Source organism: Ambystoma mexicanum, chromosome 5p, assembly GCF_040938575.1.
Source record: "Ambystoma mexicanum isolate Mex_15411 chromosome 5p, UKY_AmexF1_1, whole genome shotgun sequence".
Classification (NCBI taxonomy): domain Eukaryota; kingdom Metazoa; phylum Chordata; class Amphibia; order Caudata; family Ambystomatidae; genus Ambystoma; species Ambystoma mexicanum.
The window spans coordinates 669,236,618-669,251,201 of NC_090930.1; the positions used below are offsets into that span (position 1 = coordinate 669,236,618).

Below are 14,584 nucleotides of genomic sequence, written 5' to 3' on the forward strand. Positions count from 1 at the left end.
CAGCAAAAAGAATCGGGTTGCATAGAAAATTAGGGAGGGAAAGTCGCCACTCCCGACGCCCACAATCCTTTCCAGGCCCACACATTACTAACTCCATGACTGTTTATGTAGATGTAATATGGCCAAGTAAAAAAAACTGAAGAGACGTCCCTTAACATTTCACTGACAAAACTAACATTTCGTTAAAATAAAACTTAACACCTCCATTCATTATGAAGGAAGGCCTGACACTAGCAACACAGATGGCATTTTGTATGGAGGGTGCACTCCTGATGCTCCGACAAGAAACAAGGTTAAAGCTTCTCTGGGTCCGTTTTATGACAGTAAAAGAAGGGGAGCGAAACATGATAAAACCCACCTCCCATTGAGTAAGCTCATCCCAAACGCTGCTCCTTCCAAACCGGAATAAAAGAATAAACAGATGTATGTGAGGGAGGGTGAATAGGGCATGTCTAATGTGCTGGATTGGATATTGGGGACGGCGGAGGGGGGAGGGGGGATATGGCACTTCCCGCTTTCTGGCTCTATACAAGAATAGACAACCGCCCCCAGTCTCTTGAGCTGCCAACTCACTAAACAGTTATTATTGTAGACTGCAAATTTCACTTCCACCAGTTCCTCTGCTTTAAGGATCTCCACCCAGGAATAGAGCCTAGAGACGTATCCGTTTGCACAGTATTTCACAAGCAACCAACATAAGAACCTGCCCATATGGTTAATACATATTCAGATGGCAATGCCCCACGTGTCCCTGTCTGAAGCCCTCCCAAAAACCGGAATATTTAGTCATTACAAAAACATGTCATACCTTGTCCTTTTTGTCCTGTCGAGCATAGGGAAAGCAGGGGATGACCGCTGTGACGCGACAGGCAGATGCAATTTTGCAGGCATTAATCATAATAAGAAGCTCCATCAGATTGTCATTTATTTCCCCACAGCCACTCTGCACAATGTAGACATCCTCTCCTCTAACACTTTCTCCAATCTCCACGCTGAGGAAAAGGAAAAAAAAGAAGAAAAAGACAAATATGAACGCTTGCCATTTAGCATTTAGCTAATAAAACCAGATTCTACAGGCCGACAAATGTTCCAGTAGACACAGGAAAAAACCTGGGCTTTCTAAATCTATCCCAAAACGTTATATTCAAAGAGCAGTCCATGTAAAGTCAATGTGAGAAGCATCATGTTTTCTGGCTCCTGCCACAGTCGGCAGTACAATGACGCACCTTTTTAATGTTCAAAAACAATCACCGACAAAACATTGCCTTCAACCACACGCGTCAAACTAAAGCCGACAACAGTGAACCCCAAAAGAATTGGATGGAAAAGCGTTAATCACTCCAAGGTTGGCAGTTCAAATTGATAATTGTGTTTTCTGCATGGCATGTGCGCAAAACGAAAGACTGGTATGCTAAGGGTGGAGAAATGCCTGCCTCGTCAGGGCTTGACGTGCAGGATAGCCTTAATCACACAAACAGTTCATTCAAACACAGGGTACTTACCTTGAGACTTACTGTACAAAGTGAATTGGTTAGTTGTAGTATATTTAACGTGTGGTTTTGTTTAAAGTTTAATAGAGGTGTTGTGTTTATAACTGATGGTTTAAGAATAAATGTACTTATATTTTTTACCTGAAACCTTGAGTCAGTGTTTGCTTGAGTCACAGTAATTGTGGTCCCTTTGTGTAATCTCTGCTACTGCTCATATACTCTTGAGATAAGCCTGGCTACTCTGCTACTGCTACCACTATAACTTAGTAGTACAGGCTTGTACCAAAGGTAAAACTTGTATTGCCACCGGTAGTCTTAATTGTGTGTAGTGGTCCCTAAGGGCACTGTACAGGATTCCGCCTAACAATGCCCCTCTACTCCAGACACAAAATACAGCAGCAGTTGAAACGAAACCATTTCACATCTCACACTGTGCTCTGACAAGCTCAGAGAAAAATGTCTGAACTGCTGCTTCATGACCTGCTGTTTCAGCCATGCAGATAAGAATCAAAGCATGTGTTATGGTTTCTGTCAAACCTGCCCTTTCCAGTGACCTCTGCTCTCGAATGGTAAACAGAGAAAGATAAAAGATGTATTTGCAAGATTTTAGTGCATAAAAAGGCCTGGTACTACGCTCTGTAGACGTGATGACAGGAAATTCCCTGCATGCGCATGTATGTATGCATCTCTCCCCTTACCCCCTGGTATAAGAAGTTCCTCATGGGAATGAGAATCTTTGTCAACTAGAGGTGGAGGCACTCCCATTGAGGTCCCACTTGCCCAGACCCTCTTGCAGAGCAGGCTCGCAGAAGGTGGCTCCCCCCTGGAGAGAAGTGACAAATACTTGCAATTCGCCACAGTAGATATATATTACATTAAGTCAAATACTGCTTCATTTCCATTCAATAGCAATAGATACATGCTACACACAGATACTCCAGGGAGTGAATTATATCGAGTCACATGTATATAATAGAGGTTGCTAGTTCTAGGCTACCTTGTATCAGTTTAATGGTTGTTTTTTATACTTGATAGATTAATACTTCAAACGTTGGAATACTATACTAGTAGGTTGGATCAAAGGTAGGATTCTTCATTGTTTTAAATTATTTTATTACTATTATCTTTTCACTTCTTTTGGTTTGGACTTCTGGTAATGCAGGTAATTATTGTAAACTGTGTCATACACTGTAGTAGTTAAGGATGCCCTTTTTAAATGAGCAACAATTGAGGGGTGTTTTCATTGTTTAGATGTATATATTATTTTGGATAATAGCAAACTTTACATAATGAGATAGCCAAGCAATTGAAGATATCAAGTAGGAACATTCAGGGTGTGACAGTCAAGTTGTTAGGAAAGATTTCTCTTTACAGCACCTTTCCTTACATTTCTATGGACACCCTAACATTTTGCTTCAGTTTTTGATTCTGACCTACTCTTTACAGTGCAGTGAAGCCTACACTGGCTTTTGCTAATTTTGTCAAGGGGAAACTGACAAGTTCTTCAGGCTGTCAGTACTGGGAAACAGTTTCCCATAGAGTGGTTAATTTGTTACTACTTTTGGTAACTTTATCACTTCTGTAACTTTATCATTGTACAATGCAGTACAATGGGGTAAACTTTGTTTTGCCCTAGACCACGGGTGCACAACGTAAGGCCTGCGAGCCAGTTGCGGCCCGCCAGCAACAAAGACTTTTCCTAATGGAGTGCGGCCCGCTGCCGCCCTCCATTAGGAAAGTCTTTGTTGTCTTCATTGGCTCAGGGCACACTGCCTGAGTGTTTGTTTTTGTGTGACAGTGCAGTGTATGTTGAGATGCAGTGTGGGGGTTCGGGTCGGTTTGGGTGCATGGTGTATTGGTGTATGCTTGTGAGTTTGGATGCTGGGGTGGGGGTTTGGGTCTGTATGGGTGCATAGTGTATTGGTGTATGCTTGTGAGTTTCTATGCCGAGTTGGGGGTGGGGGGGGGGTTTGGTTCTGTTATGGGTACATGGTGCATGCTTGGTGGCATGGGGCATAGTGTAGCACTCCAAGAGTGAACCCAATAATATAGCTAAAACAGGCACAGTTATGAGATGTACATCCTTTGCTTTTTGTGGAAACCTGACTCAATGAAGGCCATACTCCTCTTGGGCAACCCAAACAGCAAAGTACAACAGTCCAAAATAACAGAATGTCCAATCAAGGGTAAATATATATATATATATATATAATTTAATTAAACAGACGATATGCAATAACTAAATGATAACAATGGAAAATGTGTAGTACAAAATGTAAGTTTGAAATACAAATAAAAATCGTTACACCTCAAAAACCTATTCTTTTTCCATGTGTTTAATAAAATTGAGAAAAAGCATCCTGCCACGCCATGCCGCGCCTACCGCCCCACCCACATTTACTTTTCGGCCCATGATAGCCATCATGTAAGGTACTTTCAGCCGTCTGTCAAAACCAGTTGTGCACCCCTGCCCTAGACGAACACTAAAGAGGATTTTTGGTTACTCTAGGTGTGCCAAAGGGACAAGCTGGTGCCAACAGTAAATCATTTTTGCTACATTTCGTTTGAGCCTTACCGTGTTTAGTTACCGACTGTGGCTAGTGGTCAAACATGACCATGCCACAAGGTTTTTCACTTGTCCTTTGGCCAGCTTGCTTTTTACCCTTCTTCCTTGATTGGGAGGTCAAGAAAATCCTTATGTGGACTTCCAGTGCCTGGGAAAGCGGAGGCTTTTGGCGGGCTACTGGAGTGCTGTGGGTGTTTTTTTGCCTGGAAGTGGGTTGGGACTGTCTGGTCCCAATCCACAAACTGGTTTTGGTGTGTCTGAGTGGTATGCATAAGATTTGACGCCTGATTGGACCACTGCTGGTGTGCGTGCGTGGGCCAGATCTGTCATTGGCTAGTGGGAGTTTCAGCTCTTACCTGGCTTTTAGGATAAGAAGGAGGACACCTGCACCCACTCTAGAGAGATCCTGGCAGAAACTGAGACAAGAATCCTGTCCAGCTGCAAGACTTGCAATGAGTCCGGAGACCCTTTGGAAGAAGGCCTGGTGACCAACTTCTGCTGCTGTCCTGGGAGAGCCCAGTCTTGTAGGTGATGTTCTGCAGTCCTGCGAAGGAGCTGCAACCCTTGGAGTGGAGGGAACATCCATTCACAACATCATGAGCCCTACAGCAGCCTTTGGAAAAGCCCCTGGCCGCCCAGTGGCTTACCAGCTCAGAGTTTGGGCTACCGTGCTGCAGACATCGCTGTTCCGAGTCGAGACCTGGAATTAGGGAGAGGGTGTGGGGAGTGGGGAAAGAGTTCTTCAGCTTGTGCCATTAGACTTACCTCTGCGAAGTTTTGAGATCCTAGCATCAAAGGGACCCATAGATGGGAAGCTATGTCTGATTACGGCAATCTGAAGTAGGAGAATGGGACAAAAGACTCCCACCAATCCCCTCTCGCCCCTGGCCTAGAGGATCGCGGCCCAGACACCCGCCACGAGAGGAATTTGCCTATCTACCAGATGACCAAATACCCTGGTACAGGAACATACAGATGTTCCCACCAGCCTGCCCACCAGCCTGCCCTGCCCAAGCCGACACCTGCGGCATGGATGAACTCGACTGAACCATTCAACAGTAAATAAACACATTGTTAGAGATGCCATGACGACCTAGCCAACGGTCAGAACACCCGTGCAAACATGCACACTGGACACTCCCACACCAATCCACACGAAGAACATATTCAGTGCTATGACGTAGGTGACGGACACACCCACTGACGCGCATCTTTATTATTTTTCACATAGATTTTTTAAAATGCAGAAATGCAATACGCACAAAGCACTCATCTAAAATGCTTGCTGACGCTTCTCCTAACCCATGCATTGTGATGAAGAATGCAACGAAGACATGATACTGGATACGAAGCAATATGATACCGTAACTTAAAGTGCCGTGCATCAAACATCCCCACCTATGCACCAGGCCCAAGTAGGCCGCAAGCAAGAGCCTCCACGAACATTGAACGAGCAAGAGTACAATTGCTGACCCTGCAGAAAGGGCCCAGCGAGAACTGACAGCCAAGGGGCAATGTTGCAACTTGCATGCCACAAGCCGGAGCCAAGGTCACACCTGCAAACTAAGCCAGACACACAGTGGAAAATACAACATTAAATGTGCAGAATTCTGCCTCAACCACGGTCTCTCCTCACGTGACCAAGCAGAACCTGACAGGTGTCATGATCTTAGCTTCCAAAAGGTCAGGGTTTTCCCAACTCCCTTGGAAGCAGATCCATAACCCAGGTTCCGAGTGCCAACCAGTCCCAATTGGGACCTTTTGGACCCAGTCCTGGCGCCAGTGGCACCAGGCTCATAAATATGCCCAGTCCCAGCGCTGGAAGCGCTGGGCTCATAATGCTTGGGTGGACTTACCTGCAGCAGACCATGCTGCTTACTTGCCTGCCAGTTGAGCCTCTGATCCCCTTCTGTTTGGAACTGCTTTTCCTGTTGGGTGGGGCTGGAGCCACTCCCTAGGTTCAGAACACTGGAACTCTTCTGGAAAGCAGGAACTCTTTTCTTACCTAGGCGTGGCTGTGGAAGGAGACACCGAAGCACTACAGGAGGCTATTTAAACCACACCCAGTGGATGAATCTTGCTTTGCGTTATTCTGCAACCTCTGCAGCAGAACGCTCATCGTGTCTTCTGCATCCGGTCCTGGGCCTAAGGAAAAAGGCTTACCATCCTGAATCCAGTCTTCAGCAACACCTATAAAGACAAGAAAGAACAGGTTAGCATTCCGGCATCTGAAAGGCAAAGGCTTACCATCCTGAATCCAGTCTTCAGCAACACCTATAAAGACAAGAAAGAACAGGTTAGCATTCCGGCATCTGAAAGGCAAAGGCTTACCTACTCTTCGTGCGCTCCGGAGGTCTTCACACTGCATTCCGGCATCTGAAAGACAAAAGCTTACCAACTCTTCGCACGCTCCGGAGGCCTTCGGCGCTGCATCCCGCATCTGAAAGACAAAACAAGGTGCGTTTAAAGACATTGGGGAACTTTAATACTCACGTGCCATTACTCCTTTCCACATCTAATCCAGTGGGTATTCCGGCACCCTGCAGCCGCTCCGAGCTCGTACCTGCAAAATAAAAAGACAGTTAGAGCGCATCGTGAAGCAGGCAACAAGCGCTTACTTACGTGCTTCCAGGCGCTTTATTCATCACACGGGCTCCATCTTCAACTCACTTCAGCCCGTCATCCGCCATCGCCGGAACCCTGCAAAACAAGAGACATCATTACTAAAGACTTTAAAGACATTTGAATGACTCAAAACTTACCGTTCGTGCAGTAAACGACGGACAGCAGTCCTCTGAAGTCAAGAGGCCTGCGCTACCTATCCAGTGAAGAAACTGGTTACAGCACCCTGCCCCGAGGCAGATGGAGAGCTCGGCATCCACTTACCTAAGACATCTTACTCTACACGTCAGGCATACAGTGCACAGAGGTCCAGCCCAAGAGCCAACCGGGTGCTACACATCACCTTTGGAGATACGGTAGTCGCCCAGTCAAGACCGGCGCCTCTGCGAGAATCAGGTGAGCGTTACAACAGGGTGCCAGACCCAGGAGGGAGAAGTCGCCTGGGTCCCACGTTTAGAGACACAGGCTGCAACAATGAAACGACCCAATGGACACCTACAGCGGTGGGAATAGTCGGCTCTCAGGCATATGAGCAAATCCACGCATTGTCTGCATAAACACATAGTTACATATTGTTGCAAATAACAGGTGCACCGCGAGCTGGGAACAACGATGGTCCCAGGCTGGGGGGCTCGCGAGTGGACCAATCAGAACATGGGGCACTCATCACTGACGCCATTAACATTAGCCAATCATCAGGGGTCTTCGTGTAACAATTTTCATGTATCAAATAGAAGGGACAACCCAAGTATACCACCTGACTGACCCTTAACCACTAACAGCGTTCTCTATACGTATGCTATACTAACCCTACCACTCGAGGAACCAATCCAGAGTGGCGATAGGTTTTTTGCTAACTTTCCCAGGTGACGCAAGTAGCGCGTCATACTGAAGCAAAAAGGGCCTGCGAGCCCCACGAATTTCGAGAGTCAGGACGGACGCGTACGATCCTAGACCCGTCCCTGCCGTTGTTTAATAAACAGCAGAACCACCTTGCTTCTTGTGTGTGTCTCATACTAATTTTTGGGATACACGGGAGGAGTTGGGGCCTCCCTGCCCGGAGGTCCGCGGACGGCCCAGCTGACCCCGGGAGAATTTTCCCCCCGACAAGTTGGAGGCACTGCTGAGATCTGTTTAAGATCTGCTTTTATTTTATTTTTCCGAGTGCTCTCGTTGCGAGGAGGCCCGGCGGCGCGGCCCCCTCTGCCGCTGCCCCCTTTTGGAGGACTACAGGACCATCGCGGAACTGCGAGAAGACCGGACAGCGCAATCCGGATATTGGCCTTCGGGAGCCGGTTGAGAAGTATCCCGCCCGCGGTTGGCGAGTGTCCAGACGTGGTCCAGACGAGGGGAGGTGGCGAGCCGCTTGGAGGGGTGCACGCGGTCGAGCGGCCCCACATCAAGAGAACTTGGTTAGTATGCCACGCCCAACAAGCAATGTGAAATTGTGAGGGAGGGTGGAGGAATAGAATACGGGAGGTGGGAGGCGTTACATAGGTGCGCGGCGAAGGTTTGATAGATTAGTGTTGACGGTGAAGTGAATGGTAGCTGGACAAGTGCGAGAGCAGTCCGCTACGTTACGAAGGAGGAGGGGGGGGCGGAGCACAAAAACATCACGTGCGGCCGCTCGTAGACACAGATTGGCCTAGGTCGCGACCACCTGTAAGGGTGTGTGTGTGTGTGTGTGTGTGTGCTGTTTCCTACAATTTGGTGATCAATGAGTAGATGAGGATCCCTATTGATCGAGCAGAAAACTCGATAGATGGATGACGTTTCCCTGTAGGCGGTAGCTAGCTGGTTGCCAAATACGGAAGATAATTGACTGGTTAAGCCCTCCTGTCGAGGGGCGTATCACACACGAGGCGACGCAGCGTGCGCAGTCTGATTATATTGTTGATTACCTTGTTCCAGGCGTGACAAGAGGACAGCTGTGGGGTTAACGGGTGTAGATTGCAAACGTATTTCGAACTTTTAAAAACATGTAAAGAACTTACCAGTAGTTTTGGAAGAGATCGGTGACGTCACCAGTAGGGCTTTCATAGGATATCTCGAACACAAGGCATTTTTTGGAGAGTGGTGGGGAAGAGAATAATGGTAAGGGAGTGGAGACGAAGATAAACGGTAACGAGTAGATCGGGGCAAGGTGAAGAGGGGGACGGCCGCGCACGGAGAACGCCGGCCACGACAAGTGAAGAAAGAGGAGGAGGGGTAAAATAAAGTGGAACGGCTGTATAAGAACGTCGCACAGGGCACGCAGCCGCAGGGGGCTACGTGCGCCTCGGCCGTAGGGGGCCGTAACGGTGTTTGGTGAAGGAAGAAAAGAGAGAAAAGAATATACAAATGCAAATGCTATATTTTACTATTTTGTTTTAGCGGACAATCGCAAGTCCCCAAAATTACGGGGCCAGGTAAAGGTCTGAAATTGTATAGCGTACACTATTAGCAAGATAACCGCTACCATATAGGAGGGAGGATAACAATTGAAGTGCTACCATTTCATACGGGACAGGATCGGGAGGGTGGGGGAACACCCTCACTACCCCGCTACAGCATATATGTAAAACACTGTCACCCCATAGGGAGAAACTGATCAAATACAGCATAGAATGGACACAGGGGACGGACAACAAAATGACGACACCATGGCCGCCTAATGGCAGTTTCGATCCATATACCCAATATTCACTATTAACCCATCTGCATAACACATACAAGGGGAAGAAGTTGACACGCCATGTGGAGGTGTTAAACTTATGGAGGATGTTCCAGGGGTCCCTACCAGGACCAAACGGAATGTTCACGGTGGGAGAAACAAAGGAAGAGAAGATGATTAAGGAGGAAGAAGAGAATGGGGAAAAAGAGAGTGAAGGCTCACAGAACACGGGGAACGGACAAGAGGGAGGAGAAAAGAGTAACAACATAAACGAAAAAGAAATAAAAAAGGAACCGAGCGACGACATGCCCCTAGCAAAGGTAGTGAAAAAATAGGAAGGGGGGTTATATCCTTTAACGGAACTACGAGAAATAGTGAGAGAACAATTAAGGGCGGCTGAGGGGTACTCGAACCCGGCATACAGCCCGCCACCATATACAGCTACAGGTGGCCACACGGGAGGGGAACAGACTAGTACGACGGGATCAACTTATACGAAGATGCCCGCAGGGGAGGGGAGGACTAGCGAAGAACAAATCGCAGCAATAGGACATGATGAGTGGGTAGCTGCGCAGGTATTATTAAAATTACGAGGTTCATTAACAGGAGAAGAGAAGAAGGTAGTAAGGAAAATGGACGAGGATAATGACAGGAAGAGCGAAATGAAAGGGGAAGGAGGAAAAAAGAAGGAGGAAGAGCTGTCACGACAAAAGGAAGAGGTTTTGGAGGAACGATTAGCAGAATTAAGGGACGAGCAAAATGCATTGATCAAGCAACTCGAGAGGGAGGAAAGAGAGAGAGCACGGAAAAGGAAAGAAAGTAAGAATGAGATGGAAAAAATGAGGGAACGAACAGAGGAGCGAAAAAGAGAAGCTGAAAGGGTAAAGGCAGTAGCAGAAAGGGTATCCAGAGCAGCACTGCGTGACAAGAAAAGAGAGGAAGAGAAAGAAAAAGAAATGGAAATATGGAAGAGGAGAATACCATCAGAAACGACAAAGAAATACGAAGAAGGGAGGATGATAGAAAGTATATTAGAGCGGGAAAGAGAGAGATGGGAAAGGAAGAGAGAAGAGGAAAGGATATTGGAAAAGATGAGTAGTGAAGTAATGGAGGAATTAATAAAGAAAAGAGGAAATTGGTAGAGAAATAGCAGAGAAAAGAGAAGAGGAAAGAGAAGGGAGAGTGAAGTAAGGAGATAGGTACGCAGAGACACAGAAGTAGCAACAACATCAGCACAAGGGAGCAATTGGTAAAGAAGAAATGGGAGGAACGGAATAGACTTAAAAAACGGTAACGATTAGGGGGAAAAAGACAGACTGGGGGTTGTCGCTCTTGGATGACTTTTGTAGTGAGGAAGAAGAAGGAATGGAGAAGGAAGAAATAGGGAAAGGGAAAGCCTAGATAAATTGTACATCACCCGGACAAACAGGGAATCACCATGGGCCTGCAGGAGAAAGGAAGAACTAGGGGGAAGTGAGGAGGAAGAGCAAGGAATGGCGGGAAGGCAGACACGTGCAGCTACACCCTCATCATCCCGTCCAACATGCTCCACCACCCCACACTCATCCCGTGCAACATGCCCACCTACACCCGCCCCCGCCCCTCATGAACTCACGCCCTATGCAGGCAGGCTTAGAGACCTCCCTGGACGCAGGCAGGAAGAACGAATACACACGCCCACATTAAATAAAAGGAAATAATAACAGAAGGGGAAGAGATGGAGGAGAAACAGTTACAAGCAGGGTAAATATGGACACAGTAGACGAGTAGACGACACGGAGGAAGAGGAGGGGTACACGGACTCGACTTTGGGGAACCCAGGGGGTCAAACAGGACACAACCTAATGCCACTTCTGGAGAGGGGAGGGGTTAGACCACAATACGTCCCTTGGAAGCATGCAGACAAGGAAAATATAAAGTGCAGGCTTCCATCATTAAGTGGAGGTGCGGGAAAATGGATATATGAAATGGAAAAACACACCGCAGGACAGAAACTGGCAGTAGGGGATGTAAAGGGCCTCCTAATATCAATATTGGGGGATGCAGCAGATGACATCTGGAAGAGAGCAGGCTTCCCTGGGGTCACAATAACAAACACATCACAGGATGGGGCACCATTCGCAAACTGCAGACATGCATTATGGCAAGCGCTGAGGGTACAGTACCCAGATACATCAGACATAGGAGCGATTACATCACGCAAGATGCGTGAGAACGAAGATCCTGTTGATTATATCCAGGAAATTCAAGAGAAGTGGCGTATGGAAACTAGAGAACAATGGGACAAAACACCAGCAATATTCTACCATATACTAATACAAGGGCTTCCAGAAGCAGTGCAGAAACAACTGAAGAAAGTAGTGGGGATGGAAGCAAAAGCATGGCCAGAAATACAACTGACGATAGTACATCATTGTAGGACATGGCAAGAAAAGATTAAACAAAAGGAAGAGAATAGAAAAGCGGAAGAGGCTAAATTGGTACAGAAAAAGCTTACTAAATATACGATGGAAGGTGCACTAATAACTACACCTACAACAATGACTCAAAACCCCCACACAAGTAGTGGCTGCACAAGATCCCTCCCAAATACAATCATCACAGATTGTAGCGCAACAGCTGCCACCACCCCAACCATACACGACTAACATGGGAGGAGGATACGCAACACCAGGAGCTGGATATTATAATTATAACAGGGGAAGGGGAGGAATGATGAGGGGGAGGGGATACGGCTATAACACACAACAGCAAGGGGGAGGATTCAGAAATGTCTACCCCACTGGGCAACCAGTATATCTGGACAATTTAGGGGGCTTTCCATGGCAGACCAGGGAACCACCGGTATGTTGGATTTGTGGATTACTAGGGCACATGTCACGCACATGTAGAATGAGACCCGGCACACCAGTATGGGGAGAACAGGGACAGCAAGGGCCTACAAGGGAACAACAGGGCAACCAACAACAGATGGCACTGCAACCGGGAAATGTGCAGCCACACCAACAGCCACAGACATATTCACTAACACAACAGGTAGCGATAACACAACAACCTCAAGTGCAGCAAGTACAGCAACCTGCCCAAATTCAAGACCATAAAATAACCTCTACCAATACACAACTACAGCAAACACAACTGGGAAGGGTGACGGTCCTGGGACACAACCCTTACACAGGAAGTGGTCAATCATTATACCCACAATAGGACAGCCCACAGACGGCCTTGGTGTGTCCCATCCTGTCGGTAACACCTAATAGTGCGGAGGAACCACGCATAGAGGTAACGATAGGTGACAAAAAATTATCATTCCTTGTTGACACCGGGGCGACCCGGTCTTGCATAAGGGAAGGTAAATTTAAGATGTCAGGTGAGGCCATGAACACCCAAGGATTCTCTGGGGCTAGGGGGTTGGTTCCCTTTACTGATAACATCCCTTTATCAATAGGGGATTATGACATGTCCGTCCCGCTTTTATATTCAACGGACTCACCAGTAAACATACTTGGGAGAGACATAATGAGCAGGTTGAATATGACGATCTCCTTTACTGAGGACGGCATAATTTGTTCCACTCCTGGGATAAACATGCTCACTGCACGGCAAATTATGCAAGCATACTGTGGACAGACAGTGATTAGGGCTGAGCCAGTAGATGGCGAACTGTTCCAGTACGAAACAGACATGGCATTCACATGGATGCCAGGAATAGAAGGAAAGATCTGGAGGAGACCAACAGCCTATTTGTTTAGACCAGAAACACCAACCAATGAACCAGAAGGAAAGGTGATTTCAGTGAGCATGGAGAGCATTATAGCAACTGCTGATTATATCGCAGTACATGCCCAAGACAGGGAAGGAAGAGCATGGAGGGCAGTGATAGCCATAGCTGAGGGATGCAGGCTCACCCAGGTGTCAGACGAGGAGCTTTTTTCAGAAGAAAAGGAAGAAGGTGAAATGGTATTTATGATGAGTGTAGATATATGGCTAAGAGTAACATACAAACAAGTGGCACAGAAAATTGCAATGGCACTTGAAGCACCCACATCCACCCCAGTTCCTTTTTTGTGAGGAGGATATGGCAAAAGTCCCAACATCATTATGGACTACTAGTCCCTATGGCGTGGGGTGAATAAAAAGTATAGGGGGAGTGAGGATAAAATTGAAAAAAGGTGCAATACTCCCTAGAGTGAAGCAATACCCACTATCAAAGGAGGCAGATGAGGGCATATATGAAACAATAACGGCCCTTATAAATAATGGCATATTGGTACCATCAGAATCACCATGTAACACAGCCGTATATCCAGTGCGCAAAGCTAAAGGAGGGTCTTGGCGTTTCATCCAGGACCTCAGGCCCTTGAACAACATAGTGGAAGCAGAATACCCTTTAGCAGCAAACCCGGCCACAATATTGTGTGGCATTCCAGCAGAGGCATCACGATTTACAGTGATTGACCTCAAAAATGCCTTCTTCTCAATACCCCTGCATCCAGATTCACAAGATCTAACAAGTTTCACGTACAGAAACACAATGGAAACACACTAGATTGCCACAAGGGTACTGCGAGTCACCCTCAATTTCCAACAGAGTAATACAGATGGACTTGGGAAACATTGAATTGGAAAGCACAGTGTTGCAGTATGTTGACGATATAATAATTTGCAGCACAAGCGAAAAAAAATGCAGAGAGGACTCATTGAGGATGCTGACAATATTGGCTGAAAAGGGTTACAAGGTAGACAAAGAAAAGTTACAGTACTGTCAGGAACAGGTACTATGCATTGGTCAGCTGATATCCCAACACAGAAGAAAGATTGCACCACAAAGAGCACAGGCTATATCAAAAACACCATTGCCACAAACAGTGAGGGAACTGCAGCAGTTCCTGGGATTGTGCAACTTCTGTAGAGCATGGGTATTTGATTACAGCTCATACATAGGACCCCTACTTGAAGCATTAAGAGAAGCTAATAAAAGGGAGAAAAAATTGGGGTGGACAATAGAAATGAAAGAGGCCTTTGATGAACTGAAAGGCGCAATATCAACTGCTCCGGTACTGGCCACCCCAGATTATGAACGACAATTCTTTATATTTTCACATTGCGACTCAGCAGTAATGAAAGCAGTGTTGGTATGGGATTCAAACCAGTAGCATTTTACAGCGGTCACTTGTATCCTGTTATGTTAGGTCACTTCCCTTGCGAACAAGGTCTCGCTGCAGCTTCCTTCGCGGTAGAGAAAGCATCATC

General features: G+C 46.8%; 1 protein-coding gene across 2 annotated transcripts in view; it reads right to left on the reverse strand.

Moving 5' to 3' along the window:
- The window catches only part of PRPS1 (phosphoribosyl pyrophosphate synthetase 1), a 167,368-nt gene that overhangs the window by 134,853 nt on the left and 17,931 nt on the right, over positions 1 to 14,584 (reverse strand). For both annotated transcript variants that reach the window (XM_069613046.1, XM_069613045.1), the window contains exon 2: positions 809 to 992. In XM_069613046.1, the coding sequence (XP_069469147.1) occupies positions 809 to 913 (105 nt within the window). In that variant the 5' untranslated portion in view covers positions 914 to 992. The remainder of the gene's footprint in view (positions 1 to 808; positions 993 to 14,584) is intronic.